At 39.8% G+C, this 15,987-nt stretch overlaps 1 protein-coding gene across 7 annotated transcripts in view; it reads right to left on the reverse strand.

Moving 5' to 3' along the window:
* The window catches only part of SPIDR (scaffold protein involved in DNA repair), a 456,553-nt gene that overhangs the window by 406,572 nt on the left and 33,994 nt on the right, over nt 1-15,987 (reverse strand). For 6 of the 7 annotated variants that reach the window (XM_023190580.2, XM_023190576.2, XM_023190577.1 and 3 more), the window contains 2 exons: nt 11,464-11,643; nt 8,694-8,857 (listed from right to left, as the gene is read on the reverse strand). In XM_023190580.2, coding sequence (XP_023046348.1) covers nt 8,694-8,857; nt 11,464-11,643 — 344 coding nt within the window. Of the gene's footprint in view, nt 1-8,693; nt 8,858-11,463; nt 11,644-15,987 lie in introns of those variants that run through there. The other variant, XM_023190582.1, reaches the window with a different exon arrangement.

Raw genomic sequence — 15,987 nt, forward strand, 5'->3', positions numbered from 1 at the left:
GAGACCAGCCTGGGCAACATGGTGAAATCTCATCTCTACTAAAAAGCACAAAAATTAGCTGGGCATGGTGGTGCACACCTGTAATCCCAGCTACTCGGGAGGCTGAGGCAGGAGAATCGGTTGAACCCAGGAGGTGGAGGTTACAGTGAGCCGAGATCACACCACTGCACTCCAGCCTGGGCAATAGAGTGAGACTCTGCCTAAAAAACAAAACAAAACAAAACAGCAAATGCTGGGGAAGAGGGAGAATTTAATTTCCACACTTTCCACACCATTATATTCAAATGCCCTGTTTTCAACAAAAAATAACAAGACATACAGTAAAGTATTGAGAGATGACAATGTGCTAGCAGCCCTCACTCTCAGAGCCTCCTCAGCCTCGGCGCCCACTCTGGCGGTGCTTTAGGAGCCCTTCAGCCTGCCACGGCACCATGGGAGCCCCTCTCTGGGCTGGCTGACGCTGGAGCCGCCTCCCTCTGCTTGCGTGGAGGTGTGGAGGGAGAGGCGCTGGCAGGAAGCCAGTGCAAGTTCTGGTGGGCGCGGGCTGGGCAGGCCCTGCACATGGAGCCTAGCTGGTGTTGCTGGCCCAGGGCAGTGAGGGGCTTAGCACTGGGGCCAGCAGCGCAGAGGGTACACTGGGTTCCCCAGCGGTGCCGGCCCGCTGGCACTGTGCTCAAATTCTCACTGAGCCTCAGCTGCCTCCCCCAGGGGGCAGGACTTGGGACTTGCAGCCCACCACGTCCCAGCTCCCCCACTCTGCAGTGGGCTCGGGCGTGGCCTGAGCCTGCCCGACGGGCGCCGCCCCCCTGCTCTGTGGCACCGGGTCCCATCGACAGCCCAAGGGCTGAGGAGTGCAGTCACAGCTTGGGACTGGCAGGCAGCTCCACCTGCAGCCCTGGTGCAGGATCCACTAGGTGAAGCCAGCTGGGCTCCTGAGCCAGATGGGGACTTGGAGAACTTTTATATCCAACCAGAGGATTGTATATACACCAATCAGCACTCTGTATCTAGCTAATCTGGTGAAGACTTTGAGAACTTTTATGTCTAGCTAGAGGATAGTAAATACACCAATCAGCACTCTGTGCCTAGTTCAAGGTTTATAAATACACCAATCAGTACTCTGTATCTAGCTAAATCTGTATCTAGCTAACCTAGTGCGGACTTAGAGAACTTTTCTGTCTAGCACTGTGTCTAGCTCAAGGATTATACACGCACCAATCAGCACTCTGTCAAAATGGTCCAATCAGCTCTCTGTAAAGTGGACCAATCAGCTCTCTATAAAATGGACCAATCAGCAGTATGTGGGTTGGGCCAGATAAGGGAATAAAAGGACGCTGCCCAGATGGCCAGCTGCAATCCACTGGGGACCCCTTCTGCACTGTGGAAGCTTTGTTCTTTCACTCTTTGCAATAAATCTTGCTGCTGCTCACTCTTTGGGTCCACGCCGCCTTTATGAGCTGTAACACTTACTGCGAAGGTCTGCAGCTTCACTCCTGAAGCTGAGACCACAAACCCACCAGGAAGAATGAACAACTCCAGACTTGCTGCCTGTAAGAGCTATAATGCTCACCAGGAAGGTCTGCAGTTTCACTCCTGACAGCGAGCGAGACCACGAACCCACCAGAAGGAAGAAGCTCCAGACACATCTGAATGTCTGAAGGAACCAACTCCAGACACACCATCTTTAAGAACTGTAACACTCACCGTGAGGGTCTGCGGCTTCATTCTTGAAGTCAGCAAGACCAAGAACCCACCAATTCCGGACACAGTATGACACATTCAAAAGAAAAAAAAAATAAACACAACTGTCCTTGAAAAAGTCTTGATGGCAGATCTTCCAGAGAAAGATTTTATGACAACTATTTTAAATTTAGTCAAAGTACTAGGCCGGGCACAGTGGCTCATGCCTGTAATCCCAGCACTTTGGAAGGCCAAGGTGGGTGGGTCACCTGTGGTCGGCAGTTTGAGACCACCCTGGCCAACATGGTAAAACCCCATCTCTACTAAAAATACAAAAATTAGCCAGGCATGGTGGCACATGCCTGTAATCTCAGCTACTAGGGAGGCTGAGGCACGAGAATCGCTTGAACCCGGGAGGTGGAGGTTGCAGTGAGTTGAGATTGCGCCATTGCACTCCAGTCTGGGTGACACAGTGAGACTCTGTCTCAAAAAAAAAAAAAGAAAAATGAGAAGAGTCTGGGTGTGGTGGCTCATGCCTGTAATCCCAGCACTTTGGGAGGCCGAGGTGGGTAGATCACCTGAGGTCAGGAGTTCGAGTCCAGCCGGGCCAACGTGGTGAAACCCCATCTCTACTAAAAATACAAAAATTCACCAGGCGTGGTGGCACATGCCTGTAATCCCAGCTAGTCAGAAGGCTGAGGCAGGAGAACTGCTTGAACCCAGGAGGCAGAGGTTGCAGTGAGCCAAGATTACGCCACTGCACTCCAGCCTGGATGATAGAGACTCCATTAAAAAAAAAAAAAAAAGAAAGAAATGAGACACGAATTTAAACATTTCATGAAAAAAATCAAGTAAACACAAAAGAAGACAGTAATGCAGGAAATGAGGGCCCCCCCAAAAAGCACTAAGTTATATAAACAACAAACAACAAAATGACAGAAATCTTTCTGTACAAATAATCTAAATTCAAATGGATTAAACTCTCCAATCAAAAGACAGAGATTGACAGAATAGAGAAACATGATTCAACCATATGTTGCCTATACTAGACTTTAGATCCACAGTTTGAAAATTAAAAGATAGAAAAAGATATTCCATGCAAATAGTAACCAGAACAGAGTAGAGATGGCTATACTAATATCAGAGAAAACAGACTAAATCAAAAAAGGTTACAAGAGACAAAGGATATTATATATGAATACATTATTTGATACAGCAAGACAAAAATTATAAACATTTATGCACCAATTAAAAGATTTCAAAAATACATGAAGCAAAAACGGACAGAATTAAAGGGAGAAACAGACCTTTCTAAATAACAGATGATTAAATCAATACCCTGCTCTCAATAGTGGATAGAATAGCCAGATTGAAGATAAGTAAGGAAACAGGACCTCAGACACTAACCACCTAGATCTGACAGACACATACACAACACTGTACCCAACAATAGCATATATATTCTTCTCAAGTGAATATAGAACATTTTCCAGGATAGACCATATGTTAGGTCACAAATTAAGTAAAAATGTGGTATAAACATACAATGGAATACTATTCAGTCTTTAATAAGAAGGAAATCCTAGCCGGGATCAGTGGCTCATGCCTATAATCCCAGCACTTTGGGAGGCTGAGGTGGGCAGATCACTTGAGGTCAGGAGTTCAAGACCAGCCTGGCCAACATAGTGAAACCCCGTCTCTACTAAAAATACAAAAATTAGCTGGGCGTGGTGGCGTGTGCCTATAATCCCAGCTACTAGGAGGCCAAGGCACGACAATCACTTGAACCCAGGAGGCGGAGGTTGCAGTGAGCCAAGATCGCACCACTGCCCTCCAGCCTGGGCAACAGAGTGAGACTCCATCTCAAAAAATAAAAATAAAAAATTCTAACAACACGGATTAACCTTAAGAATATTATGCTAAGTGAAATAAACCAGTCACAGAAAGACATATACTATATGATTCTATTCATATGAGGTAATTACAGTAGTCAAAATCATACACAAAGTAGAATGGTGGTTGCCAGAAGCTGGGGGAAAGAAAGAAGGAGGAGTTAGTGTTTAATGAGTACAGAGTTTCAATTTCACAAGATGAAAAGAGTTCTGGAGATAGATGGTGGTGATGGTAGTTACACAACATTATGAAAATATTCAATACCACTGAACTGCACATTTTAAAATGGTCAAAATAGTAAATTTTACGTTGAGTGTATTTTACAACGTAAAACATTGGGAAAAAAGAAGAAAACAATGGGCAGTTCCTAGGCATTAACAATTAGTACACATCTAGTCATATCATTTTATTCTAATTCACTATTAAAACTGATTAAAAGCAAAACTGATTTTCAAAAATTTATATAAGTAAAAATAAAAAAAATTACATATATGAACATTAAATTTAGAAATATTTTTAAAGGTTTGTCAGATCACTTTCTGCAAGGTTATAATACACTCCCATGTGATACAAAATTTTGTTTAACTTTTCCATAATTCCATCTTCTATGAGTTACTGAATCATTTTTCCTACCCTTACTGGTAAGAACACAAACAAAATATCTGTTTCACAAAAATGAATCCATTATTTCAAATTTGAAAGCCACATTTACTTTTCCTTTAAAACTACATGAACTACTTTCAGATCTTTTATCTGTGCCAGCCAGCTTCCGTTGCTTACCTTCTCACAAAAGTTCCTGAGTCTCACATTACTTTACATTCATTATGTCTATTAGCCTGTATTTGCATAGAAGTCGCTACATAAAGTATATGAGAATTACATAACAAAGTTCACCTAAACCCAATTTCCTTCACACTTCTGAAAAATTAGGTTATGAGAATTCACTGCTATGTCTCTGCTGCCCTCTGTAGGTATGGTGTCTTAGTCCATTTTGCTTTGCTATAACAGAATACCATAGGGTAGGTAACTTACAGAGAAAAGAAGTTTATTTCTCTCAGTTATGGAGGCTGAAAATTCCAATATTAAGGTGCTGGCTCCTGGTAAGGACCTTTGTCCTACACCTTCCCACGGCAGAAAGCAGAAAGACAAGTGAGGGTGAGAGCAAGGGACAGAAAATTTTTATAACAATATATCCTTGTGGTAACAAACCCACTACTGTGATAATGATATTAACCTATTCATGAGGGCAAGGCCCTCATGGCCTAATCCTAATACAGGAACCATTAAAAGGTTCTTTTAACATATACCACTCTTTTAATATATACCATTCTTACATTGGTATAAAGATATACCTGAGACTGGGTAATTTATAAAAGACGAGGTTTAACTGGCTCACAGTTCCGCAGGCTGTACAGGAAGCATGGTGGCATATGCTTCTGGGGACGCTTCAGGGAGCTTCACTCATGGTGGAAGGCAAAGTGGGTGCAGGCACTTCACATGGTGAAAGCAGTGAGAGGGGGGAGCAGACACTTCACACGGTGAAAGCAAGACGGCAAAGTGGGCAGTGCTACACACTTTTATGTATTTATTTATTTATTGTTTTAATAGAGACAGGGTCTTGCTCTGTTGGCCAGGTCGGTCTCAAACTCCTGGGCTCAACTGATCCTCCCATCTTGGCCTCCCAAAGTGCTTGGGATTATAGACAGAAATCACGGTGCCAGGCCACTACACACTTTTAAATTATCAGCTCTCACAAGAACTCACTCATTATTGTGAGGACAGTACCAAGGGGGATGGTGCTAAACCATTCATGAGAAATGCACTTCCATGATCCAGTCACCTTCCACCAGGCCCCATTTCCAACAATGGAAATTACAATTCAACATGAGATTTGGTTCGGGACACAGACCCAAACTGTATTAGTCCCATATTTTAATATTGTCACCATGATAATTAAATTTCAACAAGAGTTTTCGAGAGGACATTCAAACCACAGCAAATGGTTCTTGAAGACACCAATAAAATAAATTATAAAAACCCAGCCAATAATATCAAAGTACTATCAAGTTAATATGGAAAGTCATATCAGTAATCAAATACATCTGTTAAATGTCCTAAAAGAAAATACTGCAGGCCAGGCGCGGTGGCTCACACCTGTAATCTCAGCACTTTGGGAGGCCAAACTCTTGTACACTGTTGTGGGAATGTAAATTAACATAGCCATTACGGAGAATAGCATGAAGATCTCTCAAAAAACTAAAAGATAGAACTACCATATAATCTAGTAATCCCACTTTTGGGCCAAAGGATTGAAATCAGTATGCTAAAAAAAAATCTGCACTCCCATGTTAACTGCAGTGCTATTCACAATAGCTAAGATTTGGAAACAATCTAGGTGTCTAGATGAATACATAAAGAAAAGGTAGTATATCTACACAATGGAATACTATCCAGTCTTAATAAAGAAGGAAATTCTATCATTTGCGACATGAATGAACCTGGAGGACATTACCTTAACTCAGATAGGCCAGGCACACAAAGACAAATACAGCATCATCTTACTTAAATGGGGAATCTAAAAAAGGAGAACTTAATAGAATCGGGGTAGAATGTTGGTTACCAGACGCTGGGAGAGAAAAGTGGATGGAGAAAGGGAAGATGCCGATTAAAGGGTACAAAATTTCATTTAGACAGAAGGAATATGCTTTAGCAATCTAATACACAGAATGATGACTATAATAATAGTGCACTGAATTTTTCAAGTTTCTAAAATGTATAGGCATGCAAAAAAGCAGAAAAATACAACCCATAAGGAGGCGAAATAGACACAGAAATGACACAGATAGATTTACCAAAATAGCCATTAAAAAGTTATTATAAATATACTCTATGTTCAAAATATAGAATGTATGACATGTTAAGGAAAGGCATGGACAATATAAAAAGACTCATATCAAACTTCTAGAAATGAAAACTACAATGTCAGAGATGACCAACACACTTATAGTATTACCTGCAGAATATACTGAAGAATTTTTAAAAAGTTATTAAAAAAAAGAATTAAAAAAAACCTTGAAGATGTAGCAACAGAAACCACCCAAAATGAAATGAAGGGGACAAAACAAGGACAGCAAAAATGAGACATGACACATTAAGCTGCCTAATTAATATACATGTAATTGGAGTCACAGGAGGAAATGAAAAGGGGAGTCAGAAAAAAAATTTATTGAGAAGTAAAAGCCAAAAACTTACCAAATGTGATGAAAACTACAAACTCACATATATGCAGAAAAGAGTTAACATAGTTGGCCTGAAGTAGCTATCCTTAGAAAACCCTGCTTGCAAAGCTGGTCCTTGCCTAGCTTCTGAAAACAGATTTCAAGAGAATCTTCATCATTCCATAAATGATAAATAATGGTGGGTCACTGTGCCTAAACTGTGCAAACAATATGGTTTATACTGAATACCCATTTTCTTTCCGAAGTCTGGAATTTGGGTAGATTCTAGGGAGAGGGTGCCTATGTTACCAGTCCCTAATAAAAACCCTGAGTCTCTAATGAGTTGCCTGGTACACAACACTTCACACATGTCATCTAAACATTTTGCTGGAAGAATTAAGCATATACTGTGTGACTCCACTGGGAGAGGACTCGTGGAAGACTGCTGATTTAAATTTGCCTTCTTTTGGCCAGGCATGGTGGCTGACACGTGCAATTCCAGCACTTTGGGAGATCAAGGTGGACGGATCCCTTGAACACAAGGGTTTGAGACCAGCCTGGGGAAGATGGCAAACCACATTATACAAAAAATACAAAAATCAGCCAGACGTGGTGGCACATGCCTGTAGGACCAGCTACTCTGGAGGCTGAGGTGAGAGGATCACTTGAGCCCAGGAGATCAAGGCTGCAGTGAGCTATGAGCGCACCATTGCACTCTAGCCTGGGTGACACAGCAAGACCCTTTTTTACACCCTTTTTTCACCCTATTTTTGTATCCTTTCCGCGTAATAAATGATGGCCATGAGTATGACTATATGCTAAGTCCTGTGTATCCTCCTAGTCAACTGCTGAACCTGGAGGTGGTCTTGGGGAACCCCCAAAACACCATAGATTCAAAAGGCTTGACAAACACCAACTGAAAAATCATACCAAGGCATATCACAAGCAAACTGCTTAAAACCAGTAATGAAGAGAAAAATCTTAAAAGGTCAAGAATGAGAATAGCTTCAAGGTTATTGACAGCAACTTGAGCTAAGATAATGAAGCAATGCCTTCAAAACTTTGAAGGAAAATTATTTCCAACCTAAAAATTCTATACAAATTTTCAATCACACATCAAAATATGACAAAAGCATCTTCTGACATACCAAATAATTCCTCAGAAAGTTATGGTAAGATGTGTTCAACCAAAACAGGGTGAAAACCAAGAAAGAGGAAAACATGAAATCCTGGATAAAGGAGCACAATACAGGACAGAGGTCAATAAATTCCCAGAATGATAGCAAAGTCCGGGTGACAATGTTTGCGAAAGGAGAGAGGACGCTGAGTTCAAACTGGAGCAGCTAGGAGGTTGTGGGAAAGAGTTCTCCAAAAAAATGAAACTCACAGAATGCCTGCTGTCTGAAAATCTTAACAAGAGAGCTGGGCAATGATGAAAAAGTATTTTCTTCCATCAATAAGTAAAACTAGATGAATAAAAACCAAAATAATTATTAAGTCTAGGGAAAGCAAATTAGTTGCAAAGGATAAATTTCCCTTGGCTATCAATATTATTTATTTACAATTGTGTAAATTGAATATAATCTAACCAAACTTTGATATATCTGCACTGGGAGAACAGTAAGATAAAAAAAAGTTCAGTGTGCAGTGAGGGTCGGAAGTGAGCGAGAAGACAGATCAATATTTATCCATGTTGAGAAGTACAGCACAAGCATGTTACTTAGAGATAAGTGAGTAAAGAAGAAAAGAATTCCTTAAGAGTCAAAAGTGGTTGTTCTTGAGGAAGGACAGGAAAACACACACACACACACACACACACACACACACACACACACACACAAAACAGCTATGATTAGCAAATGTTATACAGAGACTAAAAGTTTTGAAATAATTCATTCTTACCTTGGGAAATTCTGATACCTTCTCATCACTTGTCAAAGACTGATTACTTGCACAAGAAGCACAGTCTGAGATTTCCACAGCACCCTCGTCATCTTCAAATTCATTACAGTCACTAGCCTCTGCCCTGTCACTGTCGATCTCCCAGTCAACACACTGTAATTCACCTAAAAAATATAATTTTTAACTTGCTTAATTATCTCCTTAATCTTTCACTTTTAAATCTCCTTTATTCTTAGTAGTTATCCATGTCACTCAGTAATTTTAAAAAACATATTTAGGGCCAGGCACAATGGCTCATGCCTGTAATCCTAGAGCTCTGGGAGGCCAGGGTGGGCAGAATGCCAAAACTCAGGAGTTCAAGATCAGCCTGGTCAACAAGATGAAATGGTGTCTCTATTAAAAATACAAAAATTTAGCTGGACATGGCAGCACACATCTATAGTCCCAGCTACTCAGGTGGCTGAGGTTCCAGAATCGCTTGAACCTGGAAAGTGGAGGTTGCAGTGAGCCGAGATCGTGCCACTCAACTCCAGCCAGGGCAACAGAACGAGACTCTGTCTCAAAAAAAAAAAAAAAAAAATGTAGACAGTGAAAAGTGTATTTCTACTCTTAAATCACTGTTTCTCCCAAATCTTACCCCAACTCCAATTTTAACTACTTTTATTGTTTCTGTATCCTTGTAGAGTTTCTCCAGCATGTTTAAGCAAATAAACTATGTATTGTTATTTTTTCCTCCTTTCTTACACAGCTAGACTTTTTCACTAAACATAATTAAGAGGATATAGTAGGATTGCTTGAGCCCAGGAGTTTGAAGCTGCAGTGAGCTATGATTCACTGCACTCCAGCCTCGGTGACAGAGCAAGACCTCATCTCTTAAAAAAAATAGCCACTATAATGATCTTAACAGACTGAAGGTCCAGCCACCACTGAGAGAAGCAGATGCATAATGGCAACTGCTTCCCACATTAACATCAGTCATGGAAGCCAGGCAGGGGAACACATTAGAGATTTTCCAGGCTGCTGAACCTTCCCAATAGGAAGCCAGGGACAGACAAGGGAAAAACACAAGTGCCCTCAGAGCTGCCGCCAGCATGACACATCTTTGCAGCACTCGTTCATTCATTCACACCTTCATTCATTAGACAAAGCAAGTGCCTAAAAAGAGCCCATCACACCATTCAAGATACTCACAATACGAAATAAATACAAGAGAGAAAACAGCACCATCCCTAGCCTGAAGTAGCCCACAGATTAATACATATTGCAATGTGATGCATGCTATGAAATAACTGGGGCTTTCATCACAAAACTTTTGTGGTCACAAAACTTTTAAAAAACAGGAAGACTGCTACTATTACACTTATATTTGCATTTTACAGATAAGGAAATTGGATCTCCAGTAATTTAAGAGATTTTCCAAAAGTTATAAAAACTTTTAGACAACTGGTAAAAACCAAATGGAAGGGAGGCCGGGCACGATGGCTCACATGTGTAATCCCAGCACTTTGGGAGGCACAAACCATACTATTTACCCATAAAAAGCATAAACTTTGTATTCTGAAATGTATGAAGACAAACCAAGAGTTATGTAACAACAAATTTCATTTACTATGGTCGAATTGCTATCAGCTTATATATAATCTTAAAATACCACTTCACCTGGTAACTACTAAAATGTCAATGGAATTAATAGTTACCAAAATGACATACAAAGTGGTCAAAAGAATTTAACTACCCTCCCGAGAAGCTGTCTCTGTACAAACCTAACCCTAGGTAACTAACATGAACTGTCAAGAGTTAAAAATCACAAGCTTATTTTGAAAACACTAAGACATTTAAATACTCTACAGATTATTTGTATATTTTAAAAATTCTAAAAGAACATGATTTCCATAATTCTACATCTGTGGTTATCAACTAGGGGTGATTTTTGTCCTTCAGGCAACCCTTGACAACATCTGGAGACATCTGTGGCTGGGATCCTTTACCTAGCAGGTAAAGGCAAGGGACATGGCAGAATATCCTACAGGCAGAGGAAGGTGCTACTCCCCATAACAAAGAATCATCTGGCCCAAAATGTCAAGAGTGTCAAAGATAAGAAACTCTGCTTTCAATTGTCTAAAACATGACACAATATAAAATGTCATCTGACTAGAAATTTGTCAGTATGTTACACCTCTACCACACACTGGTTGTCACAGTATTTACCCAACAGGTTGGGAAGAAGGCAGTTGGGCGTGGCACTGTGTAGAAGGTGAAAGAACTGGCTATGGAGCAAAGAGACCTAAAATGGAATCCCAATCCATTCCATCAGTCCAAGCTTAAGTTGTTAACTATAAAAATAGTATCTGCAATACCTATCTCCTAGAGTTGTTTTGAGAAATATTAAACAAGAAAATGTTTCTGAAGTGTTTACCATAGAGGGTGGGACTCAGTAAAATCCTATTAGAAAGGAATTTAATTTTCATTCTCTGGGACAAATGCCTAAAGGTGCAGTTGCTGGGCTATATGGTAATTGCATGCTTAGTCTTTAAGAAACTGCCAGACTCTTTTCCAGAGTGACTGTATCATTTTACTGTACACCTGCAATGTACTGGTGATCCAGTTCCTCTACCGCCTCACCAGCATTTGGTATTGTCACTATTTTTTATTGTAGCCATTCTGATAGGTGGAATGTTAATGATAAATACTAGAAAGGAATGTAAGTTTCTTCCAATATTAAATCCAATATTTAACAGAAACTGGATTTCTAACAAAATTATCAATTTACCTTCACTAGTCCCATCTTCTGAACACACAATGTTCCTGTTACAAAATCTGTCTATTCTAGAGCAATGTCCATTATCTCTCTGTAATTGAGAAAGTGTCTTATCTTCATCCGACAAATCACTTCCACTGGAACTCCATGTTATGTCTGTAAGCCCACTGGTGCTTTTAGATGTGGTAGTTTCTGTTGAAGAAAAAGAAAGCACATAAATATCATCTCCTTATATGGTCATTTATCAGAATACAATTTTATGCGTGTAATTTTGCCAAAGTCACGAATACACAAAACTCTGTGATAGGAAAAGCAATGTCTACGTCAAATCTTTCTAACCTAAAGTTCTATGTACAATCTCACTAACATTCTCTGGGTTCGAAGCCAAGTTCCAAGAAGAAAAAGTAGAACTGGTTAAGTCATACAAAAAAAGGAAAGTGACTAGAGCACAAAAGAAAACCAGAAAAATAAGACCTGAAATAACATTTTATAAAAGTATAACTTCCTGGGGTATTTGATGAAAACAAAAAATTTTTTAAAATGCAAAACACAAAGTCAAAACTTGTGAGTAATAGGAATGCTTCTGTGTGCTTCCTTTGCCGTGCTAAGAGCTCTGGGAGCAGGGTGCTTAAAACACTTAAGACCAAATATTGTATTTAATTACACTTTTTATTTTGAGATAACATTAGATTCATATACAGTTGTAAGAAATAACAGAGAAAACTCTTGTATCCATCACCCAGTCCCTCCAATGGTAACATCTTGCAAAACTATAACAACACAACCAGGATACTGACACTGATCCAGTCAAGATACAGATCAATTCTATCACCACAGGATGCCTTGTATTACCTTTTTATAGCTACACCATCTCCTGGCCCCATATCAATCCCTGAACTCTGTCAACCACTACTCAGTTTTGCATTTCTGTAATTCTGTCATTATAAAAATGTTATATAGTCAAGACCAGCCTGGCCAACATGGTGAAACCCCATTTCTACTAAAAATACAAAAAATTAGCCAGGCGTGGTTGCAGGTACCTGTAATCTCAGCTACTTGGGGAGGCTGAGGCAGGAGAACTGCTTGAACCCAGGAGGCAGAGGTTGCAGTGAGCCAAGATTGAGCCACTGCACTCCAGCCTGGGCAACAAGAGCGAAACTCTAACTCTCTCTGTCTCCGTCTCTCCCTTTCTCTCTCCTCTCTCTCTCTCTCTCTCTCACACATACACACACACACACACACAGGTTTTATAAATAAAATCACTATGTAACCTTTTAGGATTGACTTTTTTCACTCAGAATAATTTCCTAGATATTCATCTAAGTTACCATTTATTTTCTTTTTATTACTGAATAGTACACCATGATACTATGCACCATAGTTTGTTTAATCATTCACCTACTGAAGGACATCTGTGTTGTTTCTAGTTTGGGGCTATTATGAACAAAGCTGCTTATAAACATCTGTGTACAAGATGTTATCTAAATTTGATTTTCATTCTCTGGGACAAATGCCTAAGCATGCAGTTGCTGAGTTATATGGTAATTGCATGTTTAGTCTTTAAGAAACCACCAGACTGCTCTCCAGAGTGGCTGTACCATTTTACTGTACACCTGCAATGTACTGGTGATCCACTCTCTCCACAACCTCACCAGCATTTGGTATTGCCACTATTTTTTATTATAGCCATTCTAATAGGTGGAAAACCTACCCAGAATGGGTCTATTTCATCTTGGTAGAATCAAAAGTCAACAGCAAACTTTTCTGATATTGATCAGAAAAGGAATATACACCTAATAAAAATCAATCATTCTATTTATATTCATAATTATAAATATAATGCTAAAACATATATATGTACATATATACATACATATCCTATGTGGTATATTTGATATATTTCAAAGCACATTTCAATATACTATGAAATGAAGAGATTAGATATTTATAAAATTCATGTTTTACAAAAAATAAACCTAGGCTTCATCAGATACATATTTACAGAACCCCTCTGATACAGTAAACCATGAGGAAACAAACAAAAAAAAAACTCCAGCCTAGGCAACACAGTGAGACCCAATCTCTACAAAAAATTAAAAAATTAACTGAGCATAGTGGTGCATGCCTGTAGTCCCAGCTACTTGGAAGTCTGAAGCAGGAGGACGAGTTTAAGAGCAAATGTTTGAGGCTGCAGTGAGCTATGACTGCACCACGGCACTCCATCCTGAGTGACAGAGTAAGATCCCATCTCTAAAAAAGAAAGGAAAAGAAAAGAAAAGAAAACTCCTTCCCACAAGGAACATGTATGGTCTGGAAGGAAACACTAATCATGAAAAAAACTAACACTATACCAGACGTATGTCATGGAATAGTGGTGGCACAAAAAAACTGAATATTCCACTTTGCATTGATCAGGAAAAGAGGATTCACTAACAAGATGATGTCTGAAAAAACAGTATTTACAAAGGCAAAAAACATGGAATAGTCAACATTTACTGAACGCTTACTACTTTGTGCCACAAACATCTAGAATTACTGAAGCGGCCTATTGGTCATGTTATAAAAGGAAAAATAAACTATTCAGAATATCCTAAGAATCTATATCTATCTAAAAAGCTAATAAACTGAGTACTTGCAAGAGACATTATTGATCTCTATCATTATAGTGCATTTGAAAAATAAGTCAAGAAGCAAATTATCGGCCGGGAGCGGTGGCTCACAGTTGTAATCCCAGACTTCGGGAGCTGAGGCAGGTGGATCACGAGGTCAGAAGCTCAACACCAGGCTGGTCAAGATGGTGAAACCCCATCTCTACTAAAAATACAAAAAATTAGCCAGGCGTGGTTGTGGGGGCCTATAATTCCAGCTACTCCGGAGACTGAGGCAGAGAACTGCTTGAACCCAGGAGGTGGAAGTCGCAGTGAGCAGAGATCGCGCCACTGCACTCTAGCCTGGGTGACAGAGTGAGACATCATCTCAAAAAAAAAAAAGAAAAGAAAAGGAGGTTATCACTATTTGCAAATTATAAAATGAATTCATGGAAAAGTCAAGAAACCAACTGAAAAATTACTACCATTAATAAGAAAGTCCAATAAAGGTGGCAAGGTACAAACTGTGATACGAAATCAAATTTAAAGCAGTAGAAAAAACAATAAAATACCTACAAGAAATTTAAGTGTTGCGGGAAGTCAGGGACCCTGAATGGAGGGACCAGCTGGAACCATGGCAGAGGAACATAAATTGTGAAGATTTCATTTTAATATGGACATATATCAGTTTCCAAAATTAATACTTTTACAATTTCTGTACTTCAATCTCTGAAGATAAATTGTGAAGATTTCATTCTAATATAGACATTTATCACTTCCCAAATAATACTTTTATAATTTCTTATGCCTGTCTTTAATCTCTCAATCCTGTTATCTTCGCAAGGTGAGAATGTACCTCACCTCAGGACCACTATTGTGTTAAACTGTACAAATTGATTGTAAAACACATGTGTTTGAACAATATGAAATCAGTGCACCCTGAAAAAAAAGAGAACAGCGATTTTCAGGGAACAAGGGAAGACAACCATAAGGTCTGATGGCCTGTGGGGTCGGGCAGAATAGAGCCATATTTTTCTTCTTGCAGAGAGCCTATAAACGGACATGCAAGTAGGGAAGATATCACTAAATTCTTTTCCCAGCAAGGAATATTAATAATTAATACCCTGGGGAAGGAATGCATTCCTGGGGGGAGGTCTATAAACGGCCTCTCTGGGAGTGTCTCTCCTGTGCGGCTGAGATAAGGACTGGTCTCCTGCAGTACCCTCAGGCATAATAGGGTGGGGAAAAAAACCCATCCTGGTGAATTTGAGGTCAGACGGGTTCTCTGCTCTCAAACCCTGTTTTCTGTTGTTTAAGATGTTTATCAAGACAATACGTGCACAGCTGAATATAGATCCTTCTCAGGAGTTTTTGATTTCGCCCTTTGCCTTGTGATCTTTGCCTTGTGATCTTTGCCTTGCCCTTTGCCTTGTGATCTTTATTGTCCTCAGAAGCATGTGATCTTTGTTCTTCTTTTTGCCCTTTGAAGCATGTGATCTTTGTGACCTACTCCCTGTTCGTATACCCACTCCCCTTTTGAAGTCCTTAATAAAAACCTGCTGGTTTTGCTGTTCAGGTGGGCATCACAGTCCTACCAATATGTGATGTCACCCCTGGAGGCCCAGCAGTAAAATTCCTCTCTTTGTACTCTTTCTCTTTATTTCTCAGCTGGCCAACACTTAGCGAAAATAGAAAGAACCTACGTTGAAATATTGCGGGTGGGTTCCCCGATACTTAAGAGACATGTAAAACCAAACTATACATTTTTAGACTTCAAAAGAACATAAAAGAACAAACAGAAAGATATATACTAAGATTTTGGACGATCTGATCAGAAAAAACTGACCTCACTGCCTTGAGGCTGAGCATCTTTTCATACATTTGAAAATCATTTATATTTCCTTTTTTGAAAGTAGTCTCTCCATAACCATTATTTTTGCAATAGTTA

Source organism: Piliocolobus tephrosceles, chromosome 7, assembly GCF_002776525.5.
Source record: "Piliocolobus tephrosceles isolate RC106 chromosome 7, ASM277652v3, whole genome shotgun sequence".
NCBI lineage: Eukaryota > Metazoa > Chordata > Mammalia > Primates > Cercopithecidae > Piliocolobus > Piliocolobus tephrosceles.